Source organism: Dioscorea cayenensis, chromosome 7 (assembly GCF_009730915.1).
Source record: "Dioscorea cayenensis subsp. rotundata cultivar TDr96_F1 chromosome 7, TDr96_F1_v2_PseudoChromosome.rev07_lg8_w22 25.fasta, whole genome shotgun sequence".
Lineage (NCBI taxonomy): Eukaryota > Viridiplantae > Streptophyta > Magnoliopsida > Dioscoreales > Dioscoreaceae > Dioscorea > Dioscorea cayenensis.
Window position 1 is genome coordinate 27,724,252 of NC_052477.1, and position 21,740 is coordinate 27,745,991.

At 33.2% G+C, this 21,740-nt stretch overlaps 2 protein-coding genes across 5 annotated transcripts; one reads left to right on the plus strand and one right to left on the minus strand.

The window, feature by feature from the left end:
- Positions 1–76: 76 nt before the first annotated feature.
- Positions 77–1,645, minus strand: LOC120265719 (ABSCISIC ACID-INSENSITIVE 5-like protein 2). 4 transcript variants are annotated; one of them, XM_039273675.1, is made up of 5 exons: positions 1,587–1,645; positions 945–1,305; positions 657–872; positions 513–584; positions 77–304 (listed from the first exon to the last, which is right to left on the minus strand). In XM_039273675.1, the coding sequence occupies exons 2-5, from the start codon at positions 1,278–1,280 to the stop codon at positions 224–226; spliced, it is 705 nt and encodes a 234-aa protein (XP_039129609.1). In that variant the 5' UTR covers positions 1,281–1,305; positions 1,587–1,645; the 3' UTR covers positions 77–223. The 4 variants fall into 4 exon arrangements, with proteins under 4 accessions (XP_039129609.1, XP_039129606.1, XP_039129607.1 ...); XM_039273672.1 differs by having other exon boundaries at positions 657–1,305; XM_039273673.1 differs by having other exon boundaries at positions 657–1,305; positions 1,542–1,645.
- Positions 1,646–15,684: 14,039 nt separating this feature from the next.
- LOC120265766 lies at positions 15,685–21,546 on the plus strand. Its single transcript, XM_039273729.1, has 10 exons — positions 15,685–16,307; positions 16,811–16,944; positions 17,082–17,144; positions 17,237–17,326; positions 18,386–18,551; positions 18,820–19,009; positions 19,273–20,114; positions 20,363–20,944; positions 21,017–21,082; positions 21,228–21,546. Exons 1-10 carry the CDS (start codon positions 15,801–15,803, stop codon positions 21,336–21,338), a joined length of 2,751 nt encoding a protein of 916 aa, XP_039129663.1. The 5' UTR covers positions 15,685–15,800; the 3' UTR covers positions 21,339–21,546.
- The last annotated feature ends 194 nt before the right edge of the window (positions 21,547–21,740 follow it).

The following is a 21,740-nucleotide window of genomic DNA, read 5'->3' on the forward strand; positions in this document are numbered from 1 at the left end:
CCGATGAAAACGTACTGAAAAAGGCAGATATTTAGCGGTTAAAGTTGCAATTAACTGCGGTATTTCCATACATTTCGAAGGACAGATACGAAGAATTCTGTTGTCTGTAAAGCTCTAAATTGAAGACAGGTAAGAGCTTGCAGTATAAGTAATTCGGTGAGCTCAAATGCATAGATCTACCAAATGGTCAAACACAAAAGAAGAGGAATTAGTATATAATTGTTCACAGAGGGGCCGAAATTGTTCTGCGAAGCTGATTCTTTGTCACAGGTTCAGGAGCAGACCTTAGTATTTTGTCCAATGCCTGAGAAAACAACATCATAAGTACCTTAGTATTTTGTCCAATGCCTGAGAAAACAACGTCATAAGTACTTGTATCACCAAACAAAAAAACGAGTACGAAAAAACATTACATATATAATTTTGCAGTGTTCATTATCTCAGTTATCAGTTCATAACAGAATCAAGACAGAAAAAAAAAGTGCAACAAAAAAAAAAAAAGCTTTATCTACCTTCTGCTTCTTCAGCCTCTCATTCTCTTCTTCCAATCTAGAAACCTTGTTCTCCAACTCATTAGTATATGCCTATTTACCGGGAAAAAAAGCGATCAGATGAACCGATCACAAGCACAACACATATACAGATTGAAAACAAACCTGTTTTCTAGCTCGTGATCGAGCGGCAGATTCCCGGTTCTTGATCATCCTTTTCTGTCTTCGATCCACCGCCTTTTCCACCATATCTTCATCGGCCATTCGCTTCCTTCCCGACACAAGTGGATCAGACATTGTACCTACCAAAGTTCTCTGCAAATTCGCAGTTGTATCACCATAAACAGAATTATCCAAAATGTGTCTTGGCATCTGCTGATACTGCTGCAACCAATGAACATGTTCATTAGCATTGCCAAACACATCAATCCTTTTTTCTGAAACAACTCCAACCTCCATTAAAAAGTCCTCTAATGTCATCTCTCCAAATGCATTAACTGAATTCCTGTCTTCATTCCCTTTGTTTTTCAGCTGTTGTATCTCTTTCCACACCTCATCCACTGTCTTCTTGCTAAGTTCCTGTGACACTGCTCTTGAACTATATCTCATGCTCCCTATATTCATTGACAAGGATGTATTTGCATCACAAGGGAGTATGTTCCTCAATAGTTCATCAAGGTTCATACTGTGCAAAGGTTCTCCTAAATGGTTCTCAACTTCACTGAGTGTCAAGCTATAAACAGAGCCTTGTCTTGCCAAGCTCCCAGAAGCCATTGCCTGAACAACCATTAATCAACAAAAAAAGGATCTTTTCCTGCAATCAAAATGGGATTTTGCAAACATGTAATTAAACTTAAGATCCATGAAAAACAAGAACATGAGCATAAACCATAAAAAGAAGAGTTGAACACTAAGAAACACCAACAACTAATTAAAAGATCAAAAGAATCTAAGTGAGAAGAGATACAAGCATAAGAAGCAACAACTCATTAGCTAAAAACTAGAAGCCTTTCTTCCTCATTAGATTATATAAATTATCATTAGATTTACCTTAAATGAATAAAAAGGAAAGACCATCAAGATCTATGAACTTACAGGGTGGTGAAAAATGGTATAAGAATCTCAAGAAAGAGCTTCACACTTGTCATCTAAAACAATAAGTTTAGTCTTGGATATGTTTAAGGAGAAGGAGACAAGGAAAACTATTTAACTAGTTTTAAGATGGCTAAAGTGTACTCGTATAAAATAATAATATGCAACTTGAGCTATGTGTGATCCATAGTAATATTCCGGTTTCGGCACAAAATAAAATAATATGGTGTAGTTTTATTATATAAAAAGTACAAGTGATTATTATAAAAATTATGATATATTTTATTTTTACAGAATAAGTGTTTGGTTTAACAAAATAAAAAAATTATAATTGGTCAATCGATCGCTGGAGACTGGTCTGGTGGTCAATGGTGGCTGATCACTAAAGGCCAGCCGGATGGTGCGCAGACTATCAGTGAACCGATGATCGGTCATCCGAGGTCGGCCGGACCGTCAGTGAGTCAGATGGTGGTCGGACCGCCACACTTACAATAAAAAAATATTCCACTCTGAGTGAAATTTTTTTTTTTATGTCATAAAACTGATATTATGTCATAATTCTATGTTCTAAATTAATAAGTGTCCAAATAATTAATATGACATAATTATCTAACTTATGATATATTGTACCTATATATATATATATATAGATATATATATATATATATATATATATATTTCTATCTAAACAGAACCTAAGTTTTTTTTTTGGCTATCTAAACAGAACCTAAGTCTTAATTGTTGTTTTTTTTTACTCTCTCACCGTTGAATCTTGTTAACTGCTATCAATATCGTACTGTACTATATTAGACCACTTGATCCATTTCATCCGCTCAATGCCACTTCAGAGTGTCACCTGCACCATTTGTTTAACTCTGTCGCACCCATCTTGGCTATTGCTAAACTACATAATATAATTAAAAACAAAAAAAACAAAAGATAAACTACGAAATATATTAAGAAAACAGAGCAAGTTATAGTGGGAGAGCGCTTAGGGAACAACACAGGAAATGAAGAGCAAATGGTACATAATATACTTTTATATTAACTATCTTTTATATATTTTTAATTTCCTTAATATTTTATTTTATAGTTTGTAATAACCAACTCATTTTTTAACAAAATTATGATTTATCGTCAACCATTGGATAGCCCAATGGTATGACATCAAAATTATGATTTTCTCTCCCAACAAGATCGCTTTCCTCATCGCTTTATAGCAATCGCTCACCCCGATTCTTATATTATTCTCATACACGTATATATATCAGACATCCGGTTCCAAAGATCTGCTTTAAGATTATTTTTATTCATAAAAAGACGTATTGTCGCTCTATTATTCCATTATGATTTATCTATTTTAATATAAAAAAATAAGTGATTAATTTATATATACATACTATTAAAGTACATGTATAATCTACTCCGAGAGCGTTTCAAAAGACAATTTTAATTTTTTTAAATAACATTTAAGTTTTTATTTATATTACTTATAATATTAATAATTGAAAAACATTAATTACATCTAATTTTTATGTAATAAATATCCATAAGGCCTTTAAAATCTAAGGTATAAATAGTTTTTATAGTAGGAGTTGTTTAATTATATTATTTTATATATGATATTATCTCAAAACTCCTCACAAAATTTTAAAATCTCCGATGTGAAGCCAGAGAAAATGCTTAGTTATTAGTATGAGATATTTATGCAATATATTTTACACATTTTTCTTTGAAAGAGTTGAATAAGATGTTTTGGTAGATAACTTTAAATATAATCCTAAAACATGCGGATATTAACCAATGGATATTAGATATATTTATATTTATAATAATACAGGAATAAAAGGGAATATATATATATATATATATATATTCATATTATAAAATAGACAAATCCATATTATAAAATAGACAAATCATCCCACATATAGAGAGTCGAATATTCGATTTTCTGCTTTGGAGTCAAGTGTTTTTATATTCGGCTATTGCGTTAGTGATAAATAATGTAATATAAAAATTGGTATTTTATACAATTACTATTAGGTTGATATATCATTTTCATATACCCTACCATCTTCCATATTTTAAAGTAGGAAAAATTCAACCGTATACTTAAGTATATAAGTATAGGATAATTTAAATTAATTTATATTGGAATGACGTTGTAAGCCAATAACAGTAGCTCTTTAACTATACGTACTCATTTATAATATTTGACTTGTGACCCTTAATCTTTTACCCTTAAAGTTTTAAAAAATAACACGTAATGGTTTAATTATAAGTGAAATAATATTTGACTAACAGAATCCAACAATAAAAGAATAAATTAAATGGTGTTTGATTAAAAAAAAAAAGTAAAAATAAACTTAATAAAATTGATCCAATTTGTTTTTCTTAGTTTTCACACTGTCTTAATTATTAATCTAATTCAATATAAATAAATAAATAAATAAACATTAATTAATAAATAATATTTAGAATGAAAACTTCATCCTTAGACATATTAGACATGAGACATATAAGAAATCTCTAATTAAGGTTGGCCTAAGGTTCCTTAAAGCTAATTAAAACCATCATTACTAAGCATTAAACAATGTTATCTTGCACTCTAATTCTTTTTAGAGCCTTTAATTATGTTTGTACTAAATAATAGTAAAATTAAAGACCCAATAGGTCCGATTTAAAATCCCGAATTGTCCGATAATTAAACTTATCCTATAATTATTTTTTAATAAAATATTAATTAATTTAATTATTGAAATCTTTTATTAAGTATATTTGTGATTTATTTGTGATTGAAATATAGAGTGAGATTTTTTTAAGTTTTTCAAAAAATCATAAGTAGGTATAAAATAAATATATAATTTAATCATAAGAACATATATAAACTAATGTCGGTGATCAATCTACAGACTTAAAATAATAAAAAGTTGGGGAATATTATATATTGATGAGGATTAAAAAAAGAAGACATTTCTCTTGGGTGAAGAGAAAGTTCATCAAACTCAATACTTGTGGATTTTGAGATAAAATTCAAATGCTAATCCTTGCTGATTACAATGTGCACAAATATAATTAATTCATTTAATTATGGTTTTGGGGATTATGAGTGAAGCGTGGAGTTGTGCCAAGTGGTGCATGGAGCTAATTTTTCTTTTTTTTTTTATATATTTATTTAAATAAAGGTATGAAGGAAAAATAGCCAGGTAATGAAACAAAGGGAGCAAGGAGTCTCGTAGGTCATAAACAAAGTGATCTCTTCATCCTTCTCGTTGGAAGTTAATAAACTGGGGGATGAACTCACCAAATTGTTCATAGTAAATGTCTGAGACTCTGAATAAATGAGCATGTCCTGCAAGAAATGTTGCCTCATCTCCTTGGACTCAACCATGTCTGGATGGTCTCACAATTCCGAGGGAACTCTTTCATTGTTCCTTTGGGCAACGTGAATTAGACCAAGCTAGCCAGCAACCTAGGTGAAGGTGAATTCGAATTATCCTCCAAGTTGTGCCAGTGTAGTATCTTCTTTTCTCAGTGGACTTGAGATGTGGGATTGGAGGGTGCCGCGATAGGAGTTGGAACTTGGGTAAGTATTTAGAATTTACCACTCCACTACTGGTGCTGGCAAGTACTCGTTGATTTTAGAGATTAAGGGTGTAAATTATACATTACTACTCGCAAGCTACTCGAGTTCGATTCAGGAAAAGCTCAAACTTGACTCGCTTATGGTGGAGTCGAGCTCGAGCTCAAGTAGCTTGAGTAGTCGAGCAAGCCGAGTTCAAGCATCTTAGTACTTGACTCGAGTGCTCGAAAGCTCAAGAGCTTAATCAAGTAGTTGTATTTATGTGTTATATATTATATATTAGTTATATATATATATATATATATATAATTTTTTCTAGCTCGAGCTCGAGTTCGAATATAAAAATATCTCTGATTAAACCGAATTTATTATTTGTCTTTATCAAGCTTAATCGAGCGAGCTCGAGTAGCTCGATTTATGTATCGAGTTGAACTTGAGTTACAAAAACCAAACTCGATCAAGTTTGAGCCGAGTATCGAGCAACGAGTTTTCAACCAAGCTCGAGCTTAAGTAGCTTGTTACTCGGCTCGAACTTGATTGATTACACCACTAGTAGAGATGTCTGTAAACTAGTGGTAATTTTGAAAAGGACAAAAGTGAATAAAAGTTTGATAGGTGTACTAATTCGGTTGTGAAATTGGTCAAAGCTTCCTCGTGAGATAGAGTTACACGTAGGGATATGAAGGTTTGATGTCCTACTCACCAATAGAAGCAATTCGTCATCGATCTTTAACCCAGACCTAGATAAATCCTTCATGGTGATGGTAGCATCGGGCACGATCAACGTTAATGACTCTCATGCCCGTGCAGATAAGTCGACTTATACACATGAAGTTCAGCACTCAGTTGCTTCATCTAGTTTGGAGTCTAACTTAGGCCATACTGACCCAGTTCATAATCTTTAAAATCAATCCGAAGTTGGCTCATCAACAGTGATCGAACCAGACAACTTAAAAGAGGGTATACCCAAAACTATCATGTTGAACCCAACCTCCTTATTTGAGCCATTGGCTGCACTTACACCAAGTGACTCAAGGCCTCAGGGCCAGATAGTACCGAACCTAAGCTTATTACAGCCTAGTAGGCTAGAACCCAATGTAAATCTTAAACTGGTTAAGCATAACCAGAAAATTTTAAAGCCTGGTGAATTTGAACCAAATGAAAATTGGATAAAGTTGAATCAAAATCCATTTGGTGGCTCCACTCCCAATGTGCCATCAACTTTGATTGAGGCATATACTGGTTTGACTGATTTAATTCCAAATCAAGATCAACCACAACCCGACCTGGATGCCAACCCAGACCAAGTACCCGATGTATGCTTTGATGCCACTAAACTCTCACTACCCTGAACCATCATACCCCGGGTACACATAGCAATTTATAAGGGGAGCGTGATATCTCATTCCCAAAAATCACTCCAAATTTTTGGACCATCTCTAGTAGCTAGCCCATGACCTAGCCAATACACTAGATCCACTAAATAATTGGGAAGATGAAGAGTCTTTTGAGAAAAAACTTAGAATATGATCTGATTGAATCTCCATATAAGGTTGTTGTTGTTCAACAAACACAAATGTTTTCAAACCCCTTCGAAGAGACAAGCATCTAAGGACTCGGAATCATACTTTGAAGAGAAAATCAAGCGCTTGTTCCTAGATTCCAATGGGGGACTAAGCAATCTAATTTACAAACCAGCTCCTAGAGCAAATCATGGAGTTAGAGGAAGTGTAAGACAAAAGAAACCATCCTCAAGGTGGACAAAGGAAGCTAGTTACATGACCCCTTCATTGAGATCTTCGAAGAATAAAGGTATTGTCACACTCTCACAATCACCGAAACATACTACATCTACTCCTTTTCTTATTTCTGACTACTCAAATGTTCAAACTGATAAATATTATAGTGCATGTGATATGGAATTGAACGATTTGCTTTCACATAAAAATACATGGTTTGATCAAATCTGACAATTAGAAACTAGTCACGCGGCCCCTACTATGGGCCTAGCGGAGACCGCCTAGATTGTCCGCTAGTAGGAAAACATAATTTTTCATTACATGGAATGGTAGAGGCCTAGGTAGACCAATTAAAAAGTTTCTAGTTAAGAATTATTCTTGAATGGATGTCTGTTGCATCCAAGAGCCAAAACTGGTTGATGTTAATCAAACAACCGGGAGAACAATAGGGGGACCATCCTTAGACAATTTTGCTTCATATTGTCAGTGGAAGCTTTAGGCAGTATGATCATTGGTTGGAATAGTTTGCTAATTAAAGGGAAGGTTTGCTTCTTTGGAACCTTCTTCCTCTCTATAGAGTTCACTAACATTAAGGTCCATTCCAGCTAAATATCTACCACAGTCTATGGCTCTAACTCCTAACATCTCAAACAGGACTTCTAGGAAGAGATTAGGAGGTGTTGCACCCAGCTGTCATGGGTCATTTGCGAGGACTTTAATGCCATCTTTGTTTTAAAAGGTAAGAATTGCGAAAACCCTAACCTAGGTGGCATTCAAAATGCATAGGATCTTTGACAATACCTAGGACTCTGCGAACCACCTTTTTTTAGTCCAAAACACACATGGACTAATAGGCAAGCAGAAACTACTTGGGCAAGATTGGATCATTTTCTGGAGTGTGTTGCGTTGTACCCTAGAGTGCACCAATCTAGTTTGCCTAGACTAGGTTCAGACCATGTTCCGGTTAGACTTGAATTTGGTTGGTTATTCTTTTAAACCAAAAAATTTCATATTCAAGGTAACATAGTGTATAGATGACCACCTGGTTGATCTGACCAAAACATGGTGGAACAAAGTTAATTTTGTGAGGTGTGGAGCTTTCATCCTTTCTAAGAAGTTAATGCACTTTAAGGCTAGATTGCACCACTGGCCTAATTTCACCTTTGGGTCTATCAAGCTTAAAATAGTTAGCCTTTCTTAATGACCTAGAAACCTTGGACCTAGTTAAAGAGTCTAGAAATCCACTGTGGCGGATGAAACCCAGGAATCTAAACTACGCCTAGCCTTAGGTGCTCTCCTCAATAAAAAACCCAACAGGAATTCCTTCCTTTCTCTTTTAGATAAAGGACAAGCAGTTGAAGGATTAGATAAGATTGGAAGGGTTTTACTGATCACATTTGATTCCAATTTGTGCAAAACGGGACTCTTAAATTTTCCTGGTCAATGCTTTTAAGGCGCAAACAAAGGATTGATCTCTCCCCTCTCAAAACCTTTTTCTCCCTAGAGGAAATTAAGAAAGCCATATTTAAGCTAGAGGCCGACAAAGCCCCAAGACCTCATGGCTTCCCTCTATTTTTCTTCCAAAAATAATGGGTTATTATGGAACAAGACATTATCACCCTCTGTCTGGGTTTCTATAAAGGATTAGTCAATCTGGAGAAATCAGCAAAGCTAGCATTGTGCTAATCCTCAAAGGAGACCTGATTAGTCTTATGAACTCTTTACTTAAGATAATCTCTAATATTCTAGCAACTAAACCACTCACAGTCTGCTTTTATTGACAGTAGATGCATTCTTAATGATATAGTAACTGTGGAAAAACTTATGTTCAGTCTTCAAAAGCGAAGACTGCTAAGCCACATCATCAAAGTTAACTTTGCTAAAGCTTTGGATATGGTCAATTAGGAATTCCTATAAGCCTTCTCGTACAGCTTCGGAATCAAGTGGATAGATTGGGTCAAGTTGATTTTGAGCTCTTCGAAGGCCATGTTCCTAGTTAGCGGTTCACAACAGGGATAAGTTAGATACCTTAGGGGTTTAAGACAAGAAGATTCTTGATCCCCTCTCGTTTTTGCGCTTGTCTCAAATTGCTCATCAGGAACACTCCCTGTTACATATCTAAGAATCCCAATCTTGAGTAGACAAATTAGACGTCAGGATTGGGAAGTCCTAATTGCTAAGATAAGATCAAAGCTATTTACCTAGAAACTGGATTCCTCTCCCTAAGTAGTAGATTTACCCTAGTTAACTCTGTTCTATCTACAATCTCTTCATATTGAATGCCTATCTTCAAACTCCTAGGCTGCATAATCAAAGCAATAAACTATATCAGGAGAGATTTTCTCTGGTCGAGCCATGGCATTAATCACCCTAGACCTTAGTTAGTAAATTGGAAACGACTTTGTAAACCGTAAGAATAGGAAGGATAGGGAATATTAAACTTGAAAGATTTTAATATCGCTATTCTCAGAAAATGGTGATGGAAAATATCGACCGGAGTCCCATGGTGTAGAGCTAATTAAGGTGTTCCAATTCAATTACTACCCAGATGCTCCTGCTTGGAAACTCTTTTGTCGACCACCTTGAACTAAATCTTTCTTCTAGAATAGAACCCTTAGATACTTTCCAGCCTTTCATGCCTGTATTTCTCCTAATGTATAGGATGGTATTGCCACACTTTTCTATTTTCTAGTTCGATAGGTGGGTCAAAAACTGCATACCCATATACCATTGGCCGGACTTGTTTAGGTCAACACAACAACCTCTTGGCACTTTACAAGATTGCTCACACATGCTACAGGTAACCCAATTATCGGTTGAACTCTCCTTGTTTAATAGAATTTGAAGAGTTGCTTCCTAAGCCCAAGCTTCTAGAGATGGTAAGTGGTGGTGCCTAACAATTAACGGATGGTTCACAGTCAAATTATTGTATAGATTTCTTACTCATGAAGGGATATTGTATCATGTTACATAAATAATCTGAAAATGTGCATGTCCGAGGAATGTAAGCCTTTTCAATTGGTTGGTATGCGACAATAGTATTCTATTCTAGAAAAGCTAACTACTGGAAAATGCAATAGACTTTCAATTACTGCATGTGTACTTTGTCACACAGCAATTGAGTCGATTAATACTTGCTTATCCTTTGTCCTATTGCAAATCGAATCTGGCACTTCTTAACACATGTGTTCAATTTACTTGCGTTAGTTCTATGTGAGACCTGTGGGATTTTTAGAAACCCAGCTTCCTTCCCCAGTAAAAGATGCTGGGGATCTCCTCATCAGGGAATTAACATGGAATATTTAGCTTTAAAGGAATGCACGCATTTTCATGATAAATGCTCCAAGTGCTCTACTGTGATTAGCAAAATTATTCATATGTTCTTTTGGATGGTTCTCTGCAGCATCAGATGCAAAGAAAGCAAAATTAGAAGACTTAACTACAACAACTAGCGTAGCTTAGGAGTTCCTTGGCCACCACTCTGCCTTTGGCGATCATGTTGCGAGAACAGTCCAGCAAAGGGTTTGCCAAACTAGCATACTCTTTCCTTTGGAAGTCAGGATTGCTGTTTTATCTTCTAATCTTTAGTGTTTATGTTGTTTGATTTCTTTTGTTGCACTCATTTCTTTTTTGTTGTTGTTTGATAGCCTCCCCTCCTAGTGGACTATTTTTGTTTTACTCCCAATTGGGACTGCATTGTATCTTCTTTTTGTTTAATGAATGTGATCTATTTAATTTTTTTTAATAAAAAAAGGAAAGGATATGAAATGGAGAATAATAATAGATGGTTCTTTCATTTGGTTGATTTATTTATTTATTATTATTGTGGGGGAGTGTATGCGTATGAAGTGCATATATATATATATATATATATATATATGAGATTATCAAAATTGTATTTAGATAAATTGAAGAAAGATGAGGGATAAAATTAGGAGAAACATCATCTGGGGACGTTGGTAGCAACGTCCCCAGATTTAAAAAAGGTTGAGAGAGGAACAAGAGGAGAGAGACAAGAACAAAGGGGTGTGTCAACAGGTGCAGCAACAGTGGCTGGAGATGGTACTTGGTTTGGCTGGGTTGATATGTTGTCCCTTGTAAAACTATGCATCTGAATAATTTCAACCACTGATTTCTGATCCAAGGGTCTATAGTAAACTTGCTTAAAATTCGTATCTATGTACGTCCACAGAATATTCAACCTCATATATATATATATATATATATATATATATATATATATATATATATATATATACTTTAACGATAGCTACAAATTAAAAAACAATTAATTATATATAATATTTGGTTGGAGTGGTATAGTGGTAAAATATCCATCAATTATTGAGCGTAGGATAAATATTTATAAAATATTAACCGGTTCACTTATATTTATGTTAAAATATAATTATTATCAATCTAAAAAAATCATAATAATTGATTTCAAAAGAGCCATTTAGACAAATAAAATATCCATGATCTTGAACAAAATGGCATCTATTCTCAGGATTGAATAAACTCATAAGTTTCCACTAGTTATCATTTTATTTTTGTTTTTTTGCCGGTTCTATACTTTTGTGGATGTTTGTTTGTAATGTATTTCATCATGTCGTATTATTGTGGTGTACATCTGTAAATTTTTTTCTCCAATAAATATGATTTATCTATTTTTAATATATATATATATGTATACATTATCAAGAAACCTCTAAAAAGCATATGCAACCATTGAACTTGGCAATGGGAGATGTCCCAGGTACAACCTGCACCATTATCCTTGCAAAAGTTCAATGCATAAACTTTGTTAAAATGATAGCCATCACATTTCAAAAGATATGTTATGTTAATTAAAGTGAACCATAGAAAAAAAAAATTAATAAGAATAAGAGTAATAATAATAAAAAGGGCAACCAATCAAAGAGACTTTTTGTGATCATGTGCACCCATTGATCAAGAGCAAAAGCTTCCTCTTTCTTTTGCCCCAACTTTTATAATTAAGTTTACTTTTGCTTGTGTTGGAAGGTAATAGAATGAGAAATGTAGTACATGAGGTACATAAAAAAACAAGTTACAATATTCCATTATTTTATCACAACATAAACATACATATATACATTGTTTCTTTAGTTTTAATCCACTCTTTAGTTTTTACTAATTGAGTTTAATGACGGATTTATTTTTAGTATCAACATTTATTTTGGGCCAACAAGCTTTTGTTTTTAACATCAAAATAACATTAGCCCAACATACTTGAATGGAATTGAATTTTTAAGTACAAAAACTTTTTAAATTTCATAAAACTATTCAAGTTTATCATTTTTGATGTAGGCTATATATATGAAAATGAAATTAATGAAACTTTGAAATAGTTCATAGTTATATTTTGTAACAAGATATAAACAGCGTGGAGCCAGTAAATCATATAGAGGGGCGAATTACAAGTTTTAAAAATAATTAATTAATAAAAATTTAAATTAAAAAGTTTTAAATTATAAAATACATTTAAATTTTTTTTATAAAAAGAAGTAAAATTAAAGAGAAATAATAAACATTAATTAATATATCAAAAATAAATATTTCTATCATAGTTTTGATTTCTTTTATGATTTTGACTCACTTTAAGATAATCTAGTAGGTCTATACAGTAGTTCTAGAATAAATCTTATTATTTATTTAATAAAAATTAATTTTATTTTAATAAATACATATATTTGTTTATCTTTTCACATACTACTAAACTCAGATAAAAGGATATATTTAAAATTTGTGAATAAAACTCAACAAAGTAAAAATCTAATAAGAAAATTGTAACAATATAAAAACTACAAAGCTCTTATTATAATTAAAAGAAATAGATGTTATATTAATTTTGAGAAACAAATGCATGAAAAAAGCTATTACAGAGGATCATAATAAAAATTTTAAAAAGTTAGTTAGAGAAGATACGACTAATTAAGTATTAAAATAAAAAATTTAATATTTTACCATATTATTTTAAAAATTTAAAAATTAAGTAAGATTAAAATTACATTGATTAAATATTAAATTAAAAATTTTTTGTATTATGATAATTATTAGTAGTCTTTCAAAAATTATTATTATCTAAAGATGAGGATTTAAAAAACTAAAAAGACCTAAAGTAATTACTTCATTCGCCTTACCATTGAATTGATGATGTTCTAATTTATAATCGTAAAAATATAAATAATATTTTAAATTAAAAAATTCTCATTTATAAGACCTATATAATTTAATAATTTATCTGAATTCATTTAAATAATTGTTTAAAATTTTAATTTTTATAAATTATTTACATTTAAGATCTTATTGATTACAAATTTTCTCAAAATTTTTAAATATAGCAAACTCAAAAAAAATATTTAATAAATGAGAAATAAATAAATAAATAAATCAACAGAAAAATAAATAATGTAGAATAAATGAAAATATAAAAGTATAAAAAGTATAAAAAGATAAAAAATTAAAAATTAAAAATATATTTATTGAAAAGAGTAGAGCGGAAAGGGAGAGCGGACGACGGGGAGGGAGGGCGGAAGGGTGGTAGACGAGGGGGTGGGAGGGAAGGGAGGCGGGTAGGCCCGTCGGGAGGAACTCGTGGAAGGAGCACCCGCCGGCGATGCAGGCGCGTACTGTCGCTCCTACTGTATATAACTTACAATACATAGTTTCAGATTATGTAAAACACAATCACAATATTCTCAAATAACATGAAATCATATTTACTTTGTTTTTTTGTTTTTTAAAATCAGTGAATTCAATATTGATCACAGTGATCTTAATCAAAGCAAATAAAACCACTTAATCAAATTAATAAAACAAAATTTATTATTAAGTAAAAATATTTAAAATACCACAAATACCATACAAAATATATTTCTTTCATAAATGGTTTTACAAATGTTTATTTTTGCTATTTTTACTTAACAAAATCTAATATATATATATATATATATAAATTATAATTATTAATTTTATAAAATAAAACACATCCAAAAAGGCCTTTAATAACTAAATGGTTCAATGGGCTTGAAGCAGCCCAATATAGAAAAACAAGGCATGGATCAGTCTTTAATCACATGATAAACTAATGAAGCCGCCATTAGTAGTTGGAGATTGGATTATCATTAATTATAAAGTAGAGTGATTGATTGTTAATTAAACAATTAATGCTAAGCATTAATAATGAATGATAGCTCACAAGATACAGAGTGGACTTTTGTGACCTTGAGATGTACAAATTGAACGCCATGTATCTCGCGCTCAACTCCTCCATGACTTCATTCACTGTTACAATTAATTAATTAAATTAAAAATCTTCTTAATAGGTCTATCTCTCTTAGAGGCAATACATTTTTATATGAGATTAAAATGAGGAAATTGGGATGATTTCATAAAATATGAATAGATAAAATTTATTCATTTTATAAAAATATTAAATTCAATCAATTAATGGTTTTTAGTCAATGTGCATAATAGAGGATATATATATATATATATATATATATATATATATATATATATATATATTATGATGGTGATGTTATTCAATTAATTATGCAAAAATGATGTAATAATATAAAGATCAAATAAATTAAATCTTCTGTAAAAAGTATAAAAATCTTAGAATATATGCTTATTTAAAAAATTTTAAATGACCAATAACAATAAAATAGGTATAATACATGTATTTTTTTTAAATGTCCGCAAATGATAAAAATTAAAAGAAATATGTGGGGGTTAAAATTTAAGAGGAGAAGAACATAAAACCGAGAAAGAGAGGCCGGATCTTTAGATGATGATCTAACTGGCTCTCGAGGTCGGACGTCTCCATTGGTGTCCTCAAAGTTAAAAATATATATATATATATATATATATAGTAGTATATTAACCTTACTAACCTTACTGGGAGAGTAAGCAGATCCCCATTGATCGATAGAGTAGGGCCACCCAAACCGAGGACTTCCAAGCATTGATGGAATCTTGATCGATTATTAAATAAATTAGATTCCATTGACCACCACGTGTCAGTCACATATATTCCAAATTAATGGGTCCCACTCCCACCAATGAAATCCAGACACAGTGTCCTTCATAAAAGTAAGGACAGGAAATTATCTTAGTGACTCTAAATTGTCAATGCTAAATAAAGAAATATATATATATATATATATATTTGCAAAAAATAAATAACAATAGAAAAGTATTGAAATTAAGAGATATCAAAGATGGACATCACACCAAAAACAATATGATAAACATGCCGTTATCAAACAATAATCTTTTTTTGCTTAAAATTCAGAGGCAATGACGGCAATTGCCATGACTTCGTCGATAGAATTTGATCAACTTGGCCGTATTTTGGAAAAATAAAAAATAAAAAATCTCAAATAAATTTTTCAAAAATTTGTGGACAAGATAAATTCCAAATCAATCAAAAGCAAGAGGTTAAAAAAATAAAAAGAGCAGTTTCTGATGTGTAATTCCACAATTCACACCAAAACACACCATTAATTAAACATCAAAGAGAAAAAGAAAGTCACAAAGAAAGAAAAACACTTGAATAGCAAAGTAATTCTACAACAAAGAAATAATAAATTGAAGGAGGAAAAGTGGATGGAGAAACAAGTGAAAGAGAGAGATTACCAACAAAGAAGAAAAATCATCTACTACTTTTGTGTTGTGCAGTTGGTGAGCTAGTTCTTCTTATCACATTGACAGTTGACATTGGATAATAAAAGAACCACCTGCCAAAGAACTAAACTAAACACAACTGTTTATGTATCAGGACTAGCAAAGTACTTGAAAAGGCCATTCCTTTGTTCTTTATATCTTGTTCACAACCTTCCAATCTTATTGAAAAAAAAGGAGGTCATGGTTGGATTATCATTAAAAGTGGTGTTTTCTGTTGTATGTATCATAGATCAGTTGTTGATGAACTTTGTTAGTTGTGGATGTTCATGGTGTCCACCTGTTAAGAGAGAGCAAGACCGGAAATTCGAGCAGAAAAGTGATAAATTCTGGGAGTTTGAAGAAGGGAGTAATAGATGGGTGGAAGTTAGTTTGCCTTTTGATCTAGTATCTTGCATCAATGAGAGTTGCACTAAGGTTGGATCAATTGAAAGTAAGAATAAGCATAAGAATCATCGGTACGAGCATGAACCTGGTTTGCTTGTGAGGAAGAGAGTTTCTCTGACTTTGATGACAGAATCATCGGTATGGATTACCGGACAAAGTGGGTCGATATTTGAGAGGTTCTGGAATGGAGTGCAGTGGGTGATTGCTCCCCATGAACTACCTACTTCAGCTGGTCATGCCGTTTCGGTCTTCATTATTAATCAGACTATTCTTTCTCTTTCAGAAGCTGGTCTGCTTTATCAGGTAATCTGAATCTTTCACATGTTTCATTTGATTTAGATTTCCTACTTGTTATCAGAAAAAACATATATATAGATATGAGCATATGTAATTTATAAACATAGAAGTTTGGTGATCCAATAGGAAAAGATATGGGTCCTTCTTGACATACAGAGTATGGACCCAAGTTATTCTTTTAATTCTGCTTGTGGCTTTGAAAAGATGAGAAACTTTTGATGTCATGGATAACTAGTGATCAATTTTGCATATGAACCTAGCTTTGAAAAAAAATCTAAAACATCTATTTGAGCTTTGCTGATTGATTAAGTTCATCATAATTAGAAAGCTTCTCTTGATCAGTTAAAAATAAACTGTTGTAGCTTAAATCTCTGGTTCATATTCTTCAAAATTCTAACATCATAAAGAAAGATGATTCTGATTTGGAGTTTAATGAATGAGTTTGTTTGATTGTGATTACTTAAAGAAGAGATGAAACAAACTACTAACTAGTTTCTGACATTTTTCAGCTGCAACTGAATGAACATACTCAGCCAATTTGGACTAAACTCGAATTAATCTCTGAGGCAAATATGGATGATGCAAGAAAAGAAGAAAGTCCATTTGTGCAGATCAAATCAGGACTAGTATCTCATGATGGAGAGTGAGTAATCTGGCACATATTGAGTAAAGCTTCATGTTTTCAAGAAGGTTCAAGAGTCCATGATGTTTCTGTTTGATTTTTATACCGATGAATCATTAGCTAGAAACTGAGTAATGGCAGTTCTATGTTCTTAACAGAAGATTGTATGTCACAACAACTGACAAAACATTGTTAGAAGTTAGTGAAGTGCAACCTCTGAGGTATGGTTGAAAGAAGAACATTGATGACATTTTAATGGTTAGAGTTTGAGAAGACACACCTGATGAATGCATGCTAATCTGAATCTGAATAGGTGGTATAATCACGGGAGGCCACTGGGCGGAGATGTTTCAGCAGTGGCTGATGCTGGCGCTGTTCGACCAGGTGTTGTGTTCATCATCAGGTAAGCATCATCGTTTTTGCAATAAACAGAGCAGATCCTATAACCGGTTTGCATTTTGTAACTTAGCAATCACATAGTCTCAAAAGAGCAAATGCATTCAAATGAATTTATGCCAAACGAAGGTATCATGAGGCAAGGTTATTATGGATAATGACTCCAGGCCTTACATATAGTACTCCTTGGAAAATTCCATCAAAAATAAATTAATAATCATAATTGTCACAGTCTTGGTATGCAGTTATGTATCATTAAGAAAAGAATACAAACCATGCTATAATATAATGTCTCTTTATACAAAGTGATTGTTGATAAAAGAAATCTTTCTATCCTCCATTCACATATGATCTGCAATGGATCAAACACAACACATGCTAATTTGGTGGTGTATTATATGTATAGTGCAACCAGAGGCTTAGACAATATATATCAAGCACAAGGAAACCAAAAATGTGAAAAACCATCAATGAACAAACATGACAAGCCATTTCATTGATGAAGTTTCTCTGTGCCTTCATCTTATAAAAGTCATCTAACAAAAGAACACGAAAAAGGATAAGTCCTATATAGACTTGTTATGAGGCTTATGCTTCAGAATATTGGAATAACCAGCACAACACATGAGCTAGGTAGATGCAAAGCCTAACAAACCATCAGTGGGCACAAAGGTAGAGAATTATTCTTAGAATGATTATTTCTAGTTCTTAGTCCCTATAAATGCTCCAAAATATGCAAAGCAAAAGCTATTTTGCTAGGAGCAGAGATTCTGATGTTTACTCTTTGACTCGCCATATTGTCACATAGTAAATCTTGACAGCAAGTATGCTGTAGTATTTTTTCTTTTCTTACATGTATTCATGGGTCAATCCAACTTTAAAGAAGTTCTATATGTTTGTCTTTCACTAAGAAGGCTAATTGTATAGTCAGATGGCTTACAACATTCAGAGCTTGTAAGAAGCTCACTTATGTCCAACAATGAGGTTGCCTAGATATTTATTTGTACGCTATTAAAATTGAGAGAAAGAAAAAAAAAAACCATGCTAAACAATAACTATGATGCAGTTCTAATGGAGATCTTTATGAATTTGACAAGAAATCAAAGCCGTCATGGAAAAAACACATATGGAGTGAAGAGTTGGCTGAAGAAATTTCCTTGATAGCATTACCTGGTTCTACATTACATGGCTTGGTTGGAGCACATTCAGTATCGCTTTTCCTATTGACAAAGGTATATCAGTGGCTTCCCTAAGCGTTTTAGCTCAGAAGAATAAGGTTATAATATTAAATCATCAAAAATGGAAGCATACTAAACAAAATTATACATGCAAATGTTTAAAAAATATGGCTCAATTATTTGAGGAGAAAGACTAACAATCTGTGCATCGTGGATGAATTAAGTTATTATAGATTACAGGCGATACACAAAGTTTTAATCACTCTAGAGAAGAAGTTTTGACAAAAAAATTTAGTGAGCTAAAATGTTGATAGATGTGTAGGATGGATTGCTAATTGAGAGGTGCTTACACAAAAGGAAATGGAAGTGGAGAGTCCATGGAGCCCCTGAAGGTCACCACCTGAGCTCAATCACAGCAGTTGAACAAAATGAACAAAATGAGAAGCATTCCTCATTGTTCCTTACTACAACCACGGGGCTTCTTTTCGAGTATCAGCTTCCTAAACATTCAGGTAATATCCAATCTCTCCTCTATTGCTTAAGTAGTTCTGTTATACTTACTGAAGATGAATTTAAATATCACAAGCCATGGCAGAATCTAAAAGTTCTGTCACCTAATTGTCGAGTTCATTGAAATTCAAATGAGTAAGCAACATGAAACACAAGCCAAAAACATTATTTATCCTATGAATGATATTTGAAGCTTGAAGTTGCATATTCATCATATGATCAATATCCATGATAATGCTAACAATCAGCTTTTACTTGAATATAGCTCACTTCCAGGGGAACAGGATAGATGGGTTATGGGTGAATCACATGCATCCACACCATGCAAAAGTTGCAAGAGGTATCAGAGGAGTTCAGATGCAACTGGGGAGAATGATATTTGCATTGGATGATGGTCGAATTGGGGAGCTACATTTTACTGGTATCGGTGGTGAAAGTCATGGACCGAATCAACAATCTAGCTTAAGAAGAAAAGCATCAAATCAGTATGAATGGTCAGTCCTAGAAGTCCCTGAAACAGAAGGATGGAATGCAGAATACTGCACTGACGAACGTGGCTCTTCGAATTGCATTCTAGGAATTAAGGAAATGCCCGCAGATGATGACCCAAATGACTCAAGCAGTACTATACCAGCCAAAAGACGAAAAGCACAAGAGAAACAAGATTATATATCATTGAGCAATCATGAGGGCAGCAGCGCAACCGAATCTACTAATTTACTAACAAAAAGCATCAAAACTAATTTTCGCATGCGAGCAATGCATGTAGATAGATCCTTTTTCATAATAACTGAAAGTGGGCAGACTTTTGAATACCTTTATGCTGATCATGTCTGGTTGTGGTTGAAGCATGAGCACTCAACAGAAATGAAAGGCGCGTTAGGAAGCTATAACGGAAGTCTATTTTTTGTCGACACACATGGTAGCCTGCTTATGAGAGAAAGAGATGGAAATGAGTTATCATGGATTAACTGCACTGCAATGAGAAAAGGAAGACAAGTAGCAACAGGACCACCATGGGATGGCACACCTGGTGGAATGCGCCGAGTTACAGCAGAAGATGCACTCTTCCTTGTAAACAAGAAAGGAAGACTAATTCAGTTCACGGTATAATCTTTAAACTGAATTATAAAGCAGAAATAATCGTATTAGCACAGCAATTCTTTTTTTGCTAACAGAAAAAGAAGACTACATCAATCCATGACATTATCATTAAAATGATAGATAACATGACGTATAAACAGAGAACATGCATTGCCTATCACAGTATGAGTTCCTATTTATGCATTAAAAATAAGGAATCATCATTAGAAGTGTATGATGATTAATGGCAGAAGAATTTTTTTTTTTCACAGGTTGCGCTAAGGAATTTCAAGTGGAAGGACTGCGGCCATCCACCAGATACTAAGGTTGCATACATAATAGACCAAGAGGTCTTAAGGATGCATATAGTGTTTGTCATCGGGAGGAATGGCCGTATTTATCAGTATAACAAATTAACTGAGCTATGGCATGGACACTATCAATCACCTCATTTGGTCCTTTCCAGAACACCTGGAACAGCAATGAGACCATCCCACACATCACTAATTGGCTCCCTGTTCATGATATCAGAAAATGGTGGACTAGTGGAGTACCAATGGAGTTCAGTAGATGGATGGGAATGGGTTGAACATGGGACTCCATCCAAAGACGTGATACTTGTCGGTGCACCCGGTCCATGCTTTGACAACACGCAACTTTTCATGATAGGATCAGATGGCCAGGTCTATAGGAGACACCTAGATCAGAAGGCATGGCAATGGACAGGCCATGATCATCCACAAATACAAAATGCAGAACAAGGAGGAATGGCAAGGACCAAAGACGATGAGCAATGCAGTGTCGAAGATAAAGCTCATCGCACAAATGATTTCAATGGTAATTGCAATGAAAAGGTTAGTTCATCAAAGAACAAAACTAGTGGGATGCAATTACATTCATGCAAACTAATGTAAACAATATTGCAGGTAGCACCTACAAGACCAATACCACTCTCTGAAGATGCAGTAATTTTTGAACTTCAAGATGGCAGGGTACAGAACTCAAAACTCTTTGCTAAAACAGACTATTCAAATTGAATTGCTTAGTATGAAACAAGTTATGCTTGACAAGAATTTAGCAACAAACATGCATAATTTGCAAGAATGCGAAAGCTAACATTGCAATTAAATCCAACAGCTAGCGGAGCTGCGAAGGCCAAATGCGGCAGAGGAATGGGAGTGGGTACGGATAATTGGGACACCAACAAGCCAATGCTTAAGAAACTACTGGACAGCAGTTGCATCTTGATATAGTCAAAATAATCAAACAAAAAGGACACAATGTACATCAAAAAAATTACAAGAAAGGTTCCAATGTTAACCACCAAACTATCAAAAAATAAATTTTGTTTCCAATGTAAATTGATAGGAAAATATCTTCTAATGTAAATTACTTGCAGTTCAAACCACAAAAACAAAGACCAGAAAAGGAAATTTGGAAAACTTGGGACAGTGCTTCACTCTGCCATTTCAGCATCATTTTTTGCCCCTTGAAATTGATTATTACCATTACCTCTCGAATATAAATATCAAATAAATAAATAATCTTAGCAATCTCTTGTTGATTGAATTCAAGCAATAAGAGAAGGAAAAATAATGTTTTTTTATTGATAATTTTATGCTTATTTTTTGTGCTAAAGTTAAAAGTACT